This window comes from Nannobrachium achirus (assembly GCF_963921795.1).
Source record: "Nannobrachium achirus genome assembly, chromosome: 2".
Classification (NCBI taxonomy): Eukaryota; Metazoa; Chordata; class Actinopteri; order Myctophiformes; family Myctophidae; genus Nannobrachium; species Nannobrachium achirus.
In genome coordinates, this window is record NC_137811.1 from 18,431,780 (window position 1) to 18,446,668 (window position 14,889).

The 14,889-nt window shown below is 40.6% G+C and overlaps 1 protein-coding gene across 2 annotated transcripts in view; it reads left to right on the forward strand.

Moving 5' to 3' along the window:
* The window catches only part of LOC308308963 (retinoic acid receptor RXR-beta-A-like), a 30,020-nt gene extending 15,438 nt beyond the window's left edge, over positions 1-14,582 (forward strand). Inside the window, exons 5-11 of one of the 2 annotated variants that reach the window (XM_080754415.1) lie at positions 730-890; positions 2,075-2,204; positions 4,714-4,840; positions 5,279-5,320; positions 8,891-8,982; positions 10,162-10,267; positions 11,641-14,582. In XM_080754415.1, the coding sequence (XP_080610541.1) occupies positions 730-890; positions 2,075-2,204; positions 4,714-4,840; positions 5,279-5,320; positions 8,891-8,982; positions 10,162-10,267; positions 11,641-11,788 (806 nt within the window). In that variant the 3' untranslated portion in view covers positions 11,789-14,582. The remainder of the gene's footprint in view (positions 1-729; positions 891-2,074; positions 2,205-4,713; positions 4,841-5,278; positions 5,321-8,890; positions 8,983-10,161; positions 10,268-11,640) is intronic. The other variant, XM_080754416.1, reaches the window with a different exon arrangement.
* The last annotated feature ends 307 nt before the right edge of the window (positions 14,583-14,889 follow it).

Here is a 14,889-nt window from a genome sequence, read left to right on the forward strand (position 1 = left end):
CAAGTGTGGCACTTGTGTGTGTACTGCAGCGTGGTAGCAGCAGCAGTGCTATGCAACAAGACTGAGTCCCACCATCTGACTTCCCTAAGAACTATGGGTAAGGGGGGGGGCAGGACCTAGTGACCCACCCCCCTCCGCGCGCGCGCTCCCTTGGGACCGCCCCCTGAACTAGCTTTGATCCTTACGAATCGTCGCACTATATATATATATATTTTTTTATTATATTCATTTTCAACTGCACCAATCAGTTTGATTAAAGGAGAATTCCGGACTAACCGTTTTCTTACATTAACCTGATGATGTTATATCCAAGAACGAGCGCATCGCTGCCCCGAGCGTGCGCGCTGTGTTTAGCGGTAAACCGCTTATTTTGATTGCTCGAAAAACTTTATATATATATATTTTTGTAGACCTGTCTTTCATAATATCACATAACTCTCCCACAGTGTTTTGTCCCAAATGGGCTGCCATAGTTGGCGATTTACCGTTATATCCACCGCGCATGCTCGCAGCTGCGGTGCGCTCGGAATGGAGCGAGGACATTTTTGCTTGTCCGGAGTTCTAATTTTAACCGTCGCAACCTCAACTCTCTTCTTCCCACCTTCTTACTTCTCTCTCTCCTCTCCTCTTCCAACTCTTCCGAACATTAACAAGGGTGTTTTATTCCTGTGTGTGTGGTGTTGTAAACCACCTGTGTGTTTGTGCTACTGGTGGACTTGGCTGCCACAGCAGTGCAGGAGGAGCGCCAGAGGAACAGGGAGCGAGAGGAGGGGCTGGAGTGCAGCATGGCGGTCAACGAGGAGATGCCCGTGGAGAAGATCCTGGAGGCCGAGACGGCCGTGGAGCAGAGGACCGAGCTGCACACCGACGGAGGCTCCAACACCAGCTCTGTGAGTGACGACCCGCTTAAACCACTGGCTCCCAAACACTGGGTTTGTTGGTTTGCGGTAGGGATGGTCCGATCAGGTTTTTTGGAACCGATCACCGAGCACCGATCACAAAAGTTTGATCACCCGATACCGATCAATCACCGATCCGATCAAGTTATTATTTATATATTATTTATATTTTCTAAATGTTAATGTTTTAACTTTAAATAATGAATTCACTCATGAATTCATTTATATATTTGCCTTATAGTTATTTACCAGCATTACTATGTATTTATTATCATAGCAGTAACTAATTATTCCTTCAGCACTGTGGAAATCAATACCCCAAAATGGCCTCAAGTGGGCATACTGAACGGCTGGTTGATCGGATGCACCGATCGGATCGGATCGGTGAATTTACCTTTTGATCTAAACCACCGATAATCGCCGATCACGCTTTGATCGGCCCGATCCGATCCATTGCCGATTGATCGGTAGCATCTCTAGTTTGCGGACACATTTATTATATGGGTCCTTTAAGTTTTTGTTCCCTACATTTTGTTTTTTAATTGGTATTTCAAAACATTTTCAAAAAGCATTCCTGAGCATTTCATGAATATAAAAGAAAAGAAATGCAATGATTTTTTTCAAAGCAATTTGAAAAAATTCGTCAAAAACCCATCCACTTGAATAGAGAGTTATTGTTTCTGAAATGGCAAAACTAGCGGCCATTCATATCGCCTCAACTTAAAGCCCAATCCTTGCCCATTGGTCTAAACCCTATTGTCTCTTAGAGTCTCTCAGACTGTTGCCTCCCACATGTTCAAAATGCTTCAGTCTGGAGCAACGGAAGCACTGAAAATGATCAGAGGATAAAGCGGATGTGACGCCTCCTCCGAAAAATCTCTCTTCAAGTCCAGAGCATGAGCTTTTAGAGCTGCTATTTCACACTGAATGTTAGCTCAGTAGGAACACTAGAGGGTTTATGATGTGGTTTAAAGCCCGGCTCTGTTTTCATCGTTGTCTCGTCAGCTCAGCGGGTATTTGGGTCACATTATTGAAGAGTTTAATACAAAAAATGTTTAATTATGTTTTTTTTGGGGGGGCAGAAATATGTGTTTAATAAGCACAAAGGGATCATCTTTACGGACGTGGCTGTTCATTTTAGATTGATGGTTTGTTGTGTGGTTTGGTGTTTCCAGCCCCACGATGCAGTCACCAACATCTGTCAGACTGCAGACAAGCAGCTGTTTGCCCTGGTGGAGTGGGCCAAGAGGATCCCCCACTTCTCAGAGCTGCCTCTGGACGACCAGGTCATTCTGCTGCGTGCAGGTAGGGGGCGCTAATTCACAGCAACACATAGTGACTAGGACGTCATGTCACCATTATTGTGACCAAAATAATCGCGATAGTCAAATCGCTGTGCATGACAGGATAATTTCACGATAAATTTAAATGTCCACAATACGATTATTGTGAGTGTTTTTTATCACGATAACGGTTATCCTGCCCAAGAAGCAGGTGTTTACATGAGCGTTCTTTCCCCCTGAATGAGCAGTCATTCTGAATACAAGTGGAATATACCTGCCCATTTAAACACAGCCTGTGTAATTTCAGATTTTTGCCCTGGTAATTCAAAAATAGCAGCGTGAAACCTTACATACTTAGTTGACCGGGATGCCTCAGGGCTCTCTACTAGTTCTGCTCCTTTTTGTTTTTATTTATTGAACCCTCTACATACAACAAATGTATTTGCTGAAAATAGCGGAGCTAGAAGCTCCCAACGTGTCACAAGCATGTAGATCTGCTCTTTTCGCAGAACAGAAACCTCACATGTCCAAAACTGTTACTTTTCAAGATTCAAATAAAAAAAGAAACGCAAAAGTAGCAGATCTTCAAGCGCAAGGGTCGTTTTGTGTCTCGTTTTGCGCCTCTTTTTGTGTTTGCAGATCTGCTACTTTTGTGTGATGCTGTAGTATGATCAAGTAGGGCATTCATTTACGAAAAAACTAAAAAAAGTTTGAATAGGGGGGCACGGTGGTGCAGTCCGTAGTGCTGTCGGCTCATAGCTAGAGGTTCCTGGGTTCGATTTCCCGCTGGGGACGCTGTGGGCGCTATGGGCATGTTCTCTCATCCGTGTCATCAGTGCCAATACCCTAGGTGGAATTTGCATGTCCTCCCCATGTCTCCTAGGGTAAGTACCCTCACAAAAAACATGTAGTAATCCTGGTCTCTATGCTGCCTCCCTCTGGCCAGCCGGGGCTCCTGATGGAGAGGAAAGGAACTGGTTGGAATAACGTGTTCCTTCCACGCGCTACGTCCAACCGGGGAAACTCCCCCCTGTGAAAAGAAGCAGCTTGGACTCCTCGTCCATTGCTGTCCCCAGGTTGGCAGAGGGAGTGTAGCGCCCAGGATTAGACAACTGACACTGGGTGAAAGAAATGGGTTACAAAAATCGTGGGATAATGATTTAAGTTAAAAAGAAAAGTGTTGTTGAGGAAACAAGCATTATGCGTGACGTCAACGACATGACGTCACCTTCGACTATAAATGTCACTGAAGACAAGATATTAGCAGTAGATTCTTAGATAATCACTCAATTCCTTTTAGAGATTTGTAATTTATCTCAGACAGATTCTACGATTCACTAATTAGGTTAGCTTATTCATAAGATTAGAATCTCATCATTTACCATATTACTTTACCTTATTTACCAGAAGAATTCAGAACCGAAGACTACTTTAGTCAATTGAATTGAAAAGGGACTTTAACTTTACATTAGGTTAAAGCTATTCAAATGTACCATTCGGCATTGGTCCCTGACTTCTATATTATTAGATTATAGTGAGATATTGCCTACCAGCGACCTTACCTAATTTACAGTCCATCCATTTTCTATTACTTTACCACATTCTAACTTATTTTCCTTTCAAAAAGGTTAGAATATGGAGATAAGAGGTTTCTACCTGACGGTAACCATATACAGAACTGGCATAAATACCCGAACATTAACCTGAAGGGAAAACACAAAATTAAACAACCCTTCAAAGGAATTGATGACGGTACAACCATAACGCCAGCCTCCTAAACTCCGTGGCTTGGACGTGTTTTGCATCTCCTGTCCTCCTGATTTCTCCAGGCATCATTTATTCATAAACCGCAGTATTTTGTTACTCCATGTTTATCGTACTGCGGGCATGGGAAGATCCCAGGCTGTAATTTGTCATCGCTCCTTGAAGAGTTACATGGTTGGATGATGTTACAGGAGCTGACACTGCAGACTGCACCAAGAAACCCAGGATACCACTTTGATGTCTGAGGTTTCCTCAGGCTCATCTAGAGCAGTGGTTCTCAACCTTTTCAGGCCGCAAACCCCCAAAATAATCACATTTGAACTGGGGACCCCCCCCAAGCAAAGATTTCAGCTGTGCGCTCTGTCTCCCTCTCCCCACACTATGCTAGGCGGCTAGGCTAGCAGTTTTCATGTGAAGTTCAGGGATATAGTCGCTAAATGAGGCATAAAAAAAAATCACAAATTCCTATCGAATATCTTAATTACAATGAAATGAAGTTGACGTGTTTTTTTTTTAAGGGCAACAGTTGTATAATCGCAATATTACACTCGAGGGTCTGCCTTATCACGTTATTTGTCCCTTCAGCCCTGCCTACGGAACTCGCCTTCGGCTCGTTCCTGCAGCAAGACTGTCGGGCCAAATAACCGTGATAAGGCACCCTCTCGTGTAATATTGCTTAATTTAAAACGATATAAAGTAGAGATTGTGTTCCGCCTTCTCTCTTCTTCATCTCCTTCTCCCCATCCTCTCTGTGTTTCCCTGCTCAGGGTGGAATGAGCTGCTGATTGCGTCCTTCTCTCACCGCTCCATCGCTCTGAAGGACGGCGTCCTGCTGGCCTCGGAGCTGCACAGGGACAACGCACACAGCGCAGGGGTGGCGGCCATCTTTGACAGGTACGCCCGCAACGCCTTTCAGTGGCTTCAACCACTTTAGACCTAGTCTTGCGTGGCCAGACTGTTGCCTCCTACAATTCTCAAATGCTTCCGGTCAAACAGTCTTTAGCAACGGAAGCTCTATCAGGAGACGGTCGATATCCTCATTTCCGTTTCAAAATCATCTAAGCATATATAGCTTGCTGCTTTGCAGAAATGGACATTTAAAAAATACAGACTTTTTTCAATCTCTAAAATTTGAAAGTTTCTTTTTACATCTTATATACTTATGCATGATCTATCTTTTAAACAACTCATTATGTTTTGACTTGTGACTTGACTGTTCACGATTGCATTATTATGCTATTATAGGGAGGTTGCCACCCATCAAAGCTCTTGTTGTTTTTTAAGGTAATGATGAAAGCCATCTTAACTTCTAACAAACTTTACCCCACCCAGGGAGAGTGTGCAGAGTGCAGAGGTGGGCGCCATATTTGACAGGTAATCAATTATCTGATTTTACACTAGTTTATATTTTGTGTTGGCCAGATACATTTCCATGTATTTATTAGAGAATCATCACTATCGAGCAGAAACCCCTTACCTTCATATTCAAAGTTTAGGGTTTTTCCATAAATTAGCGACCTACTTCAAAGGTATCGCATCCACAAGAGTGCGAAGCAACTCGTGTTTTTAGCTTGTCGATCTACTACTTTTGCTTATATATTTCTTTTAAATTTGAATCCTGAAAAGTAACTGTTTTTGGACATACTGTACCAGACAGAGAATATATTTATTTTACTTCCATGGCAAATTATATTTGTGGCATAATTGTGTTTTATAATATTTAATTGCCCCTGCAATTCTCTGTAATAACAAAGAACAAGTGGGGCAGTCCCTTCCAAACTGGCCCCAGACTAGGGCTGTCACAATTATGACATAATCGTCTAATCGCAATTATTTGAGGTAATCGCAATTATTTAGCATAATCATCATAATCGTTTTCATGTTGAGAAATGTTAATATAGTTTCAAACACATTTCAGAAAGTAGTGGAAACAGCAGATCTACAAGCTCACATTGCGACGCGTTGTGAGCTTGTAGATCAGCTATTTCCACTATCAATGTTCTTTTTTAAGTATAAAGTTGAGAAATATGTCAGTAATTCCTTTGCATATTTAGGTTATGTGTCATATCTACCATGTGCAACTTCAAAGTCTAAAAGCCAAACAGAAATGTAATTGTTAATGACAAAAAACACAATTAAATAGTCAATCGCAATTATTTGAGTGACAATTAATCCTCATGTCAAATGTCATAATCGTGACAGCCCTAGGTATAATTGTGTTTTATACTATTTAATTGCCACTGCAATTCCCTGTAACAACAAAGAACAAGTGGGGCAGTCCCTTCCAAACTGGCCCCAGACCTTATGGAAAGAATGTGACACAAGGAGGCTCCTCCAATGCATAAAAGAGAAAACATTTTAACGGTGCTCTGACGCGTTGCACGGTTCACCGAGCATCTTTAACCCATTTGGGCCTAGGAATATTGACTACTTTAACCATTGAAAAATAGCAGATATACAAGCTCACAGCGCGGCACCGAGTGCCGCGCTGCGAGCTTGTAGATCTGCTATTTTTGAAAAATCATGATTTTTCTTTGCAAGTCTTTGAATATATCTATTTAAAAGCGAACATTTGTAAATCAAATATTTGCTTCTGGGGGGTCCCTGGAACAACATATTTTGAGATGGGGGTCTGTGGCTAAATACCTGTTATTTTGGGGGTCCTTGACATGAAAAAGTTTGAGAACCACTGATTTAGAGGAAGGATTTAGAAGTCGGGTCAAAGATCGGGTCAAAGATATTCAAAGACTTGCACACATTTTCACGGTTTTTCAAAAATAGCAGATCTACAAGCTCGCAGCGCGGCACTCGGTGCCGCGCTGTGAGCTTGTATATCTGCTATTTTTCTAAAGTTAAAGCATACAATAATGGTTAAAGTGGTTAAAATCTAAGGCGACTCGGGCGCGTTCCAGGTATTTGAGAGTTAAAAGGCTAGCAACAAGAAGGGAGTCATCATACAGGCACCACATGTATGATGTGTTGCAACACATCATACATGCAACACATGTATGATGTGTTGCAACAGCATGTGTGATGTGTTGCATGTTCTTGCTCATGGCAGCATGTTGACAGCCCTCCATTGTTCCTGGCTTTTAAAGGGGCATTCCAGGCTTTTTTGACATTTGGGTCATTTTCTTTCCTCTTTCTTTTGATAGGATTTAGTGTTACTTGTCTTTCCTCTTTCTTTTGATAGGATTTAGTGTTATACATATATATCTACATGTCTGTCTGTCTCTCTATCTCACACACTGCAGTAGGGGAAACATCACATGTTCAAAATTCAACTTCAATGAAATTAAACAATAAAATAGAAAGTTTTTTTTCTACCTGTCTTGGAAAACACACACAAACGCACACACACACACACACACACACACAAATGAGAGCAAACATCCATTTAATATTTTATATATACTGTAGGAGTATACAATATAATAGAATGTTAGAACGTTGCAAACCACAGTTTGGGGGATTCTGTTCCAAGTGGTTGCGTGTTTCAACTCGTTGCGGATCTTTGGCCTGAACTAGAACGCCTGACGTCTGAATAGAGCCTTGATGAAGTGTTGATGCGTTCTGTGTGATCTGAAGGTGTTTAAACCCATTTAGAACGGGTACACATTTTGTGTTTCATTATTTTATGCTTTAACTATTGAAAAATAGCAGATATACAAGCTCACAGCGCGGCACCGAGTGCCGCGCTGCGAGCTTGTAGATCTGCTATTTTTGAAAAATTCTGAAAATTAGAATTTTGACCCGATTCTTTAAGTGTCTTTTGAATCCTTCTAAGGTTTTTTGAAAAACCTATGTTTCTACGTCAGCAATCTGGCCAGCCATCGTCAAAGAAAAGGTCCTTTTCACTTAACTGGAGCTCAGTTAGTCTGTTCTTGAGAGACTACTATGTCAGTGGTTCTCATACTTTTTCATGTGAAGGACCCCCAAAATGATATTTATTTGGCCACGGACCCCCATCTCAAAATATCTAGGTCAAGGGACCCCCCAGAAGCAACATTATAGTTACAAACGTTCGCTTTGAAAATACATAATATTCAAAGATTTGCACACATTTTCACGACTTTTTCAAAAATAGCAGATCTATAAGCTCGCAGCGCGGCACTCGGTGCCGCGCTGTGAGCTTGTATATCTGCTATTTTTCACTGGTTAAAGCATTCAATCATTTCTAGGCCTAAATGGGTTAATGTGTGTTTGGAGAGGCATCAGACTTTTTTTTTTTTTTTTTTTTTAATAAACTAGGCAGAGACAGTTAACTCTTTTACTGCTTCGGACGTTCCCGTTCTGCCCTCTGCTGCCAGCTTGGCAAGTACACACATAATAAATGAAAAAAATAAAAAATAATTGGTTGAATAGATCTTTTTCTATAACATCTCAAAGGTACGCTGCTTTTTGCTGGCACTAGCCCCAATAAATAAATAATAACATCTGGCAGTAGAACTGTTAAGATGAACAAACAAAGCTAAAAAAATCTAAAAACGGGAGGAAAGGGAAGAAGAAAAATAAATGAACCAACAGGAAATAGAAGGAGCATAAGTGAGCACCAAAAGAGAGAAGCCTAAAAAGTTCAGAAATATTAAGCTTGATTATACAACAGGTAGTTCCGACGAAGCGATCTGATTGGTTGAAATGTGCCGTTAATGAGCACTACTGTGTGCAAATAACCGTGATAAAGCACACCCTCTCGTGTAATATTGCTTAAATGAGACTCTATAAGCCGGATTTATACTTCCGCCCATATAGGGTAATATATTACAAAATACCTATTGAGTATGAACTCCTGTCAAAGTAAGAGACCCACATGTTAAAAATGCTACCTGTTGAAATGTGAACAGCTTTGTAGCAAAATTGTTGTTTTGTTGTTGCATTTATGGAGCATCCTTTTCCATATTTTCTCATCTTAGTTTTTGTTTCTTTGTGTTTGACCTGATCCAGGGTTCTTACTGAACTGGTCAGTAAAATGAGAGATATGCAAATGGACAAGACAGAGCTGGGCTGCCTCCGAGCCATTGTCCTCTTCAACCCAGGTAACTGATGCTGAAGAAAACTCTCTCTGTGGGTGTGTGGGCGTGTGTGTGTGAGTGATACGTTTACAATTAGGAAAAGATTAAAGTTATGGTTCAGATTAGACATTTAGAAGTTTGCTTCAGGGATTACAGACATATTTATGCCTGATTCACATTTACTGGTGTAGAGTATTGAGAAATAGATGATCTGTGTTGTGATGCTCTCCTGTGTTTTGCCTGTGCAGATGCTATAGATCAGTGTTTCTCAAATGGGGTATGCAGAGGTACTACAGGGGAGACTTGAGAAAGAACGGAACATGGAAACATTTATTTTACTGTTATGTTTAATGATAAAACATTGACAAATGTACGTGAACGAATGTGCTGCTCCGTAAGGTTTTAAACCAAATTAAGTAAGAAGTTTGAATGGCACAACTATTACTGAACAGAAAACAGACTACCGGTACTTACTTCTATTTTCAACATATTGACATAAAAACCGGACTTTTGATCAGTATTTTCCAGTCAAAATGTTGTTGTCGATTTAAAGGGCGTACTTGGATTCAGCAATCAGGAATAGGGGGTACTGAAGCCCAACACGTTTGAGAACCACTGCTATACAGTGTGTTGTGATGTTCTCTCCTCGTGTTGTAGTGTGTGTTGTAGGGCATTCACGAATAGTGATTTTTAGTATTCGAATTATTCAACCTCAAAGTATTCGAATAGTCGAATATTCGACAGGACTGGCCAAACTGTCAAATATTAAGTAAGCAAGAGGCGAACATTGTGAAAATAGCCGATCTACATGCTCACATTTTTCACAATATTTAGCTGTGGAACCGAGTCACGTTAAATGTAATACCTACAATTCCAAGTGCTTGTCAGGGTGGGGGTCCCCAGTTCAGATATGTTTATTTCAGGGGTCACGGCCTAAAAAGGTTTGAGAACCCCTGGTATAGAGCATTAACAAATTCATCCGCCAGGGGCATTGACAACTCATTCTTATGACTTCCTATCTAGCCAAGCTTTATAAACTATATACTTTTTAAAGAGAAAACAAACAAAAAAAAGGCGAATATTCAACTTCGGTGAACAACGTCGAATAGTGACTTTGATATTCGAATATTCGAATAGTTGGTGAATGCCCTAGTTTGTTGTCACTGTTGTGATGCTTTCTCTTCATGTGTGTTGCTCATCCAGATGCTAAAGGGCTGTCCAACACCAGTGAGGTGGAACTCCTCAGAGAGAAAGTCTATGCATCACTGGAATCCTACTGCAAACAGAAGTACCCAGAGCAGCAGGGAAGGTAAGAGAACCTAGCGCAGGGACCACCAGGGGGGTCCCCAGATGGTTTGTCTATGGACAGGGGGGGGTAAATGGTAAACACACATACAGTATTCTCACTCAACAGTAAGCAAACAAACAGACATGGAGTATGAGTGTATACAGGGGGTCTGTACATTTCTACGTGACAATTGAAGAACTTTTAAGACTTTTGATACCTTTAAATAATAAAAAATTGGCCAAATTGTTAAATATTTCCCAAGAAAGATTCTTTTTTTTTTTTTTTTTTTTTAACACTATCCCAGCCTGGCCAGAATGGCTTGTTGTGGACTAGCCGGACATTTCTATTATTGTATTATGATCTGAGACATAAACATCAATTTAGCAGTTCTAATGTCATTATCTTTGGGGGGGCCTAGCATTCACGTTTAACCTCAGTTTGCCACCAATAAATGATGACCCCATTCATTTTAAAATGAATGATTAACGACTTTAAAGACTTTAAACTAGCGATTTAAAACAAAGTGTTTTTGAAAATGTTTACTAAGGTAAACAAGTGAGAATTTTCTCCAAAACCTCATTCACTTGAATTGAGTGTTAGTTTTCCTGCAGCCAGCAGGAGGGGAAATAGCGACACCTGCTGGGCCATTAATGAGGGATTGATAACTTAACACTTATGTTGCAATGATTTTTTCTCTTCAATGTCTCGCGTTGCCATAGTTACCATAGACTTCCATGTAATTGTTTTCTAATATAATTGATTAAATCGATGAGTTGGTTTAACTGTTGCATCCCTATGTGGTGATGATGATGATAATGTGTTTAAATTGTGTCCTAGACAGTGTTGTCAGATGTACGATAATTATCGTATTTGTACGATAATTTGACCCTCTGTACGATGTACAATCAATAATTCAAAAAATCCCCAAATGTACGATAATTTCGGCATATCACCAAAAAGAGCGTGAATTCACTATTTTCCCTGGCTGCTAATCTGGGATCAGATGTGGCTTCTCAAAATAAGCCAGGAAATCAGTCAATCTGACCCTAGATCTGTACTTGGAGGCATTAAAAACACTGGTTGCATCTTTCCAGACCAGTTTCAGGCTTTTATTTATGTACGTTTCCTGCCTCCAAGCAGCAATATGTGATGCGTTTTTGTCAAGCAGGAGTCTCAAACAAGGTTGTTTCTTACACTAAAGACGCATTTTTTGGTGAAATTACGTTTTTACGGGAGTGATTTCTCTTTTTTGGCTGTGTACGATAGTTTCATGTCAAATACGATAATTCTGAGCCTCCGGTACGATAATTCAACATTTCCCATCTGGCAACACTGGTTCTAGGGTTGGTAACGATGACGGCGACAATAACGATGTGATCAAATTGTGTTCCTAGGTTTGCCAAGCTCCTCCTAAGACTGCCTGCACTGCGTTCCATCGGCTTGAAGTGCTTGGAGCACCTCTTCTTCTTCAAGCTGATCGGCGACACGCCTATTGACACTTTCCTCATGGAAATGCTTGAAGCCCCCCACCAGTTGTCCTAGATAAGTGGGCGAAGCAGTACTGTGGTCGGGAGGGGGGGGGGGGGGGTGGTACTGGGTAGATAGCTAGATAGATGTACAGTAGACGGATGGATGGATGGGACGGATGGGTGTGGTTGGATGCCGGGGGTCTCTGGGAATGTGCTGGAGTGGGACTGCACTTTTAGTTCTTTTGAAGATTCAGCGATATTGTCTCACTGCTGTCTGGGTTTTCACTGTTTTCTAGTGCACAAACCGCAGATTTGCTCTTTTTAGACCAAACCCAAGACTTGCCATGATCTATACGAGGCTGGTGCTAAAACGTGTTAATGTTAACTTCATGAGTAACTGAGATACAAAAAAAAAAATGTTGAGAGAAAAAAAAAAGTATTTTTTAAAAACATTTAATTGGAACCTTTTTAGTTCCCTTTCTGGCTTACTGGAGCTAAAAATCTGGGTATACATTTTTATAAAAGAATGCTTTTTAGACTCCCCGCCCCCCCCCAAATGATAAGCTTCTATTAAATGTCTTGTGATCCCCAGAACCTATTTTTAAAATGGAGGTAGCCTGGATCATGGATATGCAATGAGGATGTATTCCTTTTTTTCTTTTTTTTTAATAAGTTGTAATTTGAACCAGATATGACGTTGGGAGGGTGGGGTTATGACAAAAAAATAAGGTTTTAATGTCAATTCTTGGTAGAGTATATTACTGTACCAAGTGTTAACTGTGTACTGTGTCCGACCATTGATCCTAAGTGTGTTTGTATCCATCCTTTGAAATGATTTTAAAAGGAAAAAAAACGAAACAAAAATACCTTGTGACAGTGAATCCGGGATACAAGACAAATGGGTGTTTTGCAAAAACTGAACAAGGCCAGGCTTGTTTTGTCTGTGTTGAGTGAGGATTAGCTTTATTTGTCTGGTTAATATGCTATTAGTGTTTTTATTTTACTTTGCTGTTTTGTAAAAAAAGTAAAAAGAAAAAAAAAAAAAATCTAATCACTTTGCAGTTAATGATTAGACTGCACTGCACACTTGCTAATGTACTATTTTTTAAAAACGTTAAAAAAATAAAAACAAACTTCATTAACCACCTGAGCCCTATTTTATGCTTTTTCAAAAGTAGCTGAAAAATGGCTCGCAGCGCACCGCGACGCGACGTGAGCTTCTAGATCAGCTATTTTTTTTTCCGCCACTTTTGAAAAAAAAAAAATGTTTTTTAATTTTCGCCTGTAAAGACATGGCCTAAAATGGGGTCGCTATGGTTAATGTTGTTTAAATAATAATAAAAAATAAAGATAAAACGCGCCGGCCGAAACCGGCGTGTTTGTACTGTGGTGCTATTGGTGCTATTCCACAAGAGAATTTGAAACGTCATTGGGTGCAGCCTTTCACCGAGCTACAAACTTTTAAAAGAAATTATGCAAGAAAACGAAAATCCCTCAACGTAAGAAATAAAAAAAGATGTAGCAATATACGAAAAGAAAAAAAAAAAAAAGACAACTATAACGCATAAGCTCTCTCTTTGCCTGTCAAGCCGTTCAGGGTTTTTTTTTTTTTACTAAGTAAAATCATTTTCTGGTGGAAAGGGAATAACTCCAGTGTGTTAATTTATCTAAACAAGGTACTGTGCAAAAAGTAATTGTTCAGGGAAAAGAAAAGAAAAAGATATATTAATAGATTTGAATAATGAACATATTGGAGACGAGACAAATGGTGTAATAAGTATTGACATGCCCTCCTCGCTTGTAGTGTTCAGAGTTGTTTAGATCAGATCACGTCTCATACTTTCACACTGGATTCCCTAAAGCAGGGTTCCCCAATAGGCGGCCCAGGGGCTACTGTCTGGCCCACACCAACCCCAGTAATAATGGTGGTATAAGAGCAGCAACTAGTATATCGTCATTGTCGGGTGGAAATCTTGTATCTCCAAATTTGTACGTTCTTTCGCAAATCATACAAGGCCGTCGCACAAAAGTAGTGAAAACAGCAGATCTACAAGCACACACTGCGAGGCGTTGTGTGCTTGTAGATCGGCTGTTTTCACTAGTTTAAATCATTTTTAAAATGATAAATTCAAAACGAACGGTTTTGGACATACAAGATTTTCACCCGACAACGACGAAAACTGTCGCTGGAGTAGTGGGAACGCCACCGTCGCCCCCTGCAATGTTGTGGCCCTCGGCTTGGTACCCTAGACATAATTTGGCCCTTGGGGAAAACTAATTGGGGAACCCTGCCCTAAAGCTTCATTTGTCCTCCAGTCGCATGGCGGTGTTGATCGGCGGAAAACGCCCTGAGCTTGTAGATCGGGTGTTTTCGCCGAGCCATGCCTAGCGACACCGCCGTGCGGGGCGGAAGACTAAATCAGGCTTAAAAAGAGTCTCATTCAAACGTATTCCTTCAGAACTTTTTTGGCTTCTCTTTTTTTTTTGGTGCTCACTTAACGCTTGTTATATTTCCTGTTGGTTTATTTTTATTTTTATTCCCTTTCCTTCCATTTTTAGATAGCTGTGTTTGTTCATTCTTAACTGTCTCTGCCTAGTTTATTAAAAAACAAAAAAAACAACAATCATGTACACATCCATGACACCTGTGGGCATATAGGAAAAAAAAGTTTAAAAAAGACCAAATATGAGTTCTGTATGACAAAAAAAAAAGTGAACATCCAACATCACGATCAAGTTGTAACTGAGCAGTCCTTATGTTGTTGTCATCCAACTCCATACGCTCTAGAAAACATTAGGTCGGTGCGTGTGAGTGACTTGCAGCATGGGTTGTGTGTGGACTAAAAAAATAAAGAGGCTTAACTTTTTCTCGCTTCTGACTTCCTTTTTTTGGTTGGAGGACATCCATTACAGGTGGTAGAGACGGGGGGGAAAAAAATTCCGATGCATACTCCACTTTAGAGCCGAATTTATTTCTTTTCGGCTCTGTCCAAACTACAATATGAAGTCATTCAGAGGTTCGGTCATTAATTTGGCTGTTCAGTGCCGCCGAGATATTGTGACCCCGAACCAAATACATTCGGCTCTAAAAGTGGAGTATGCATCGGCCCTTGGCCCTGACCGTAGATGGAATGGGGGTCTATTGTCAGTTTTCCTTGTTTCCTTGAAACTTCA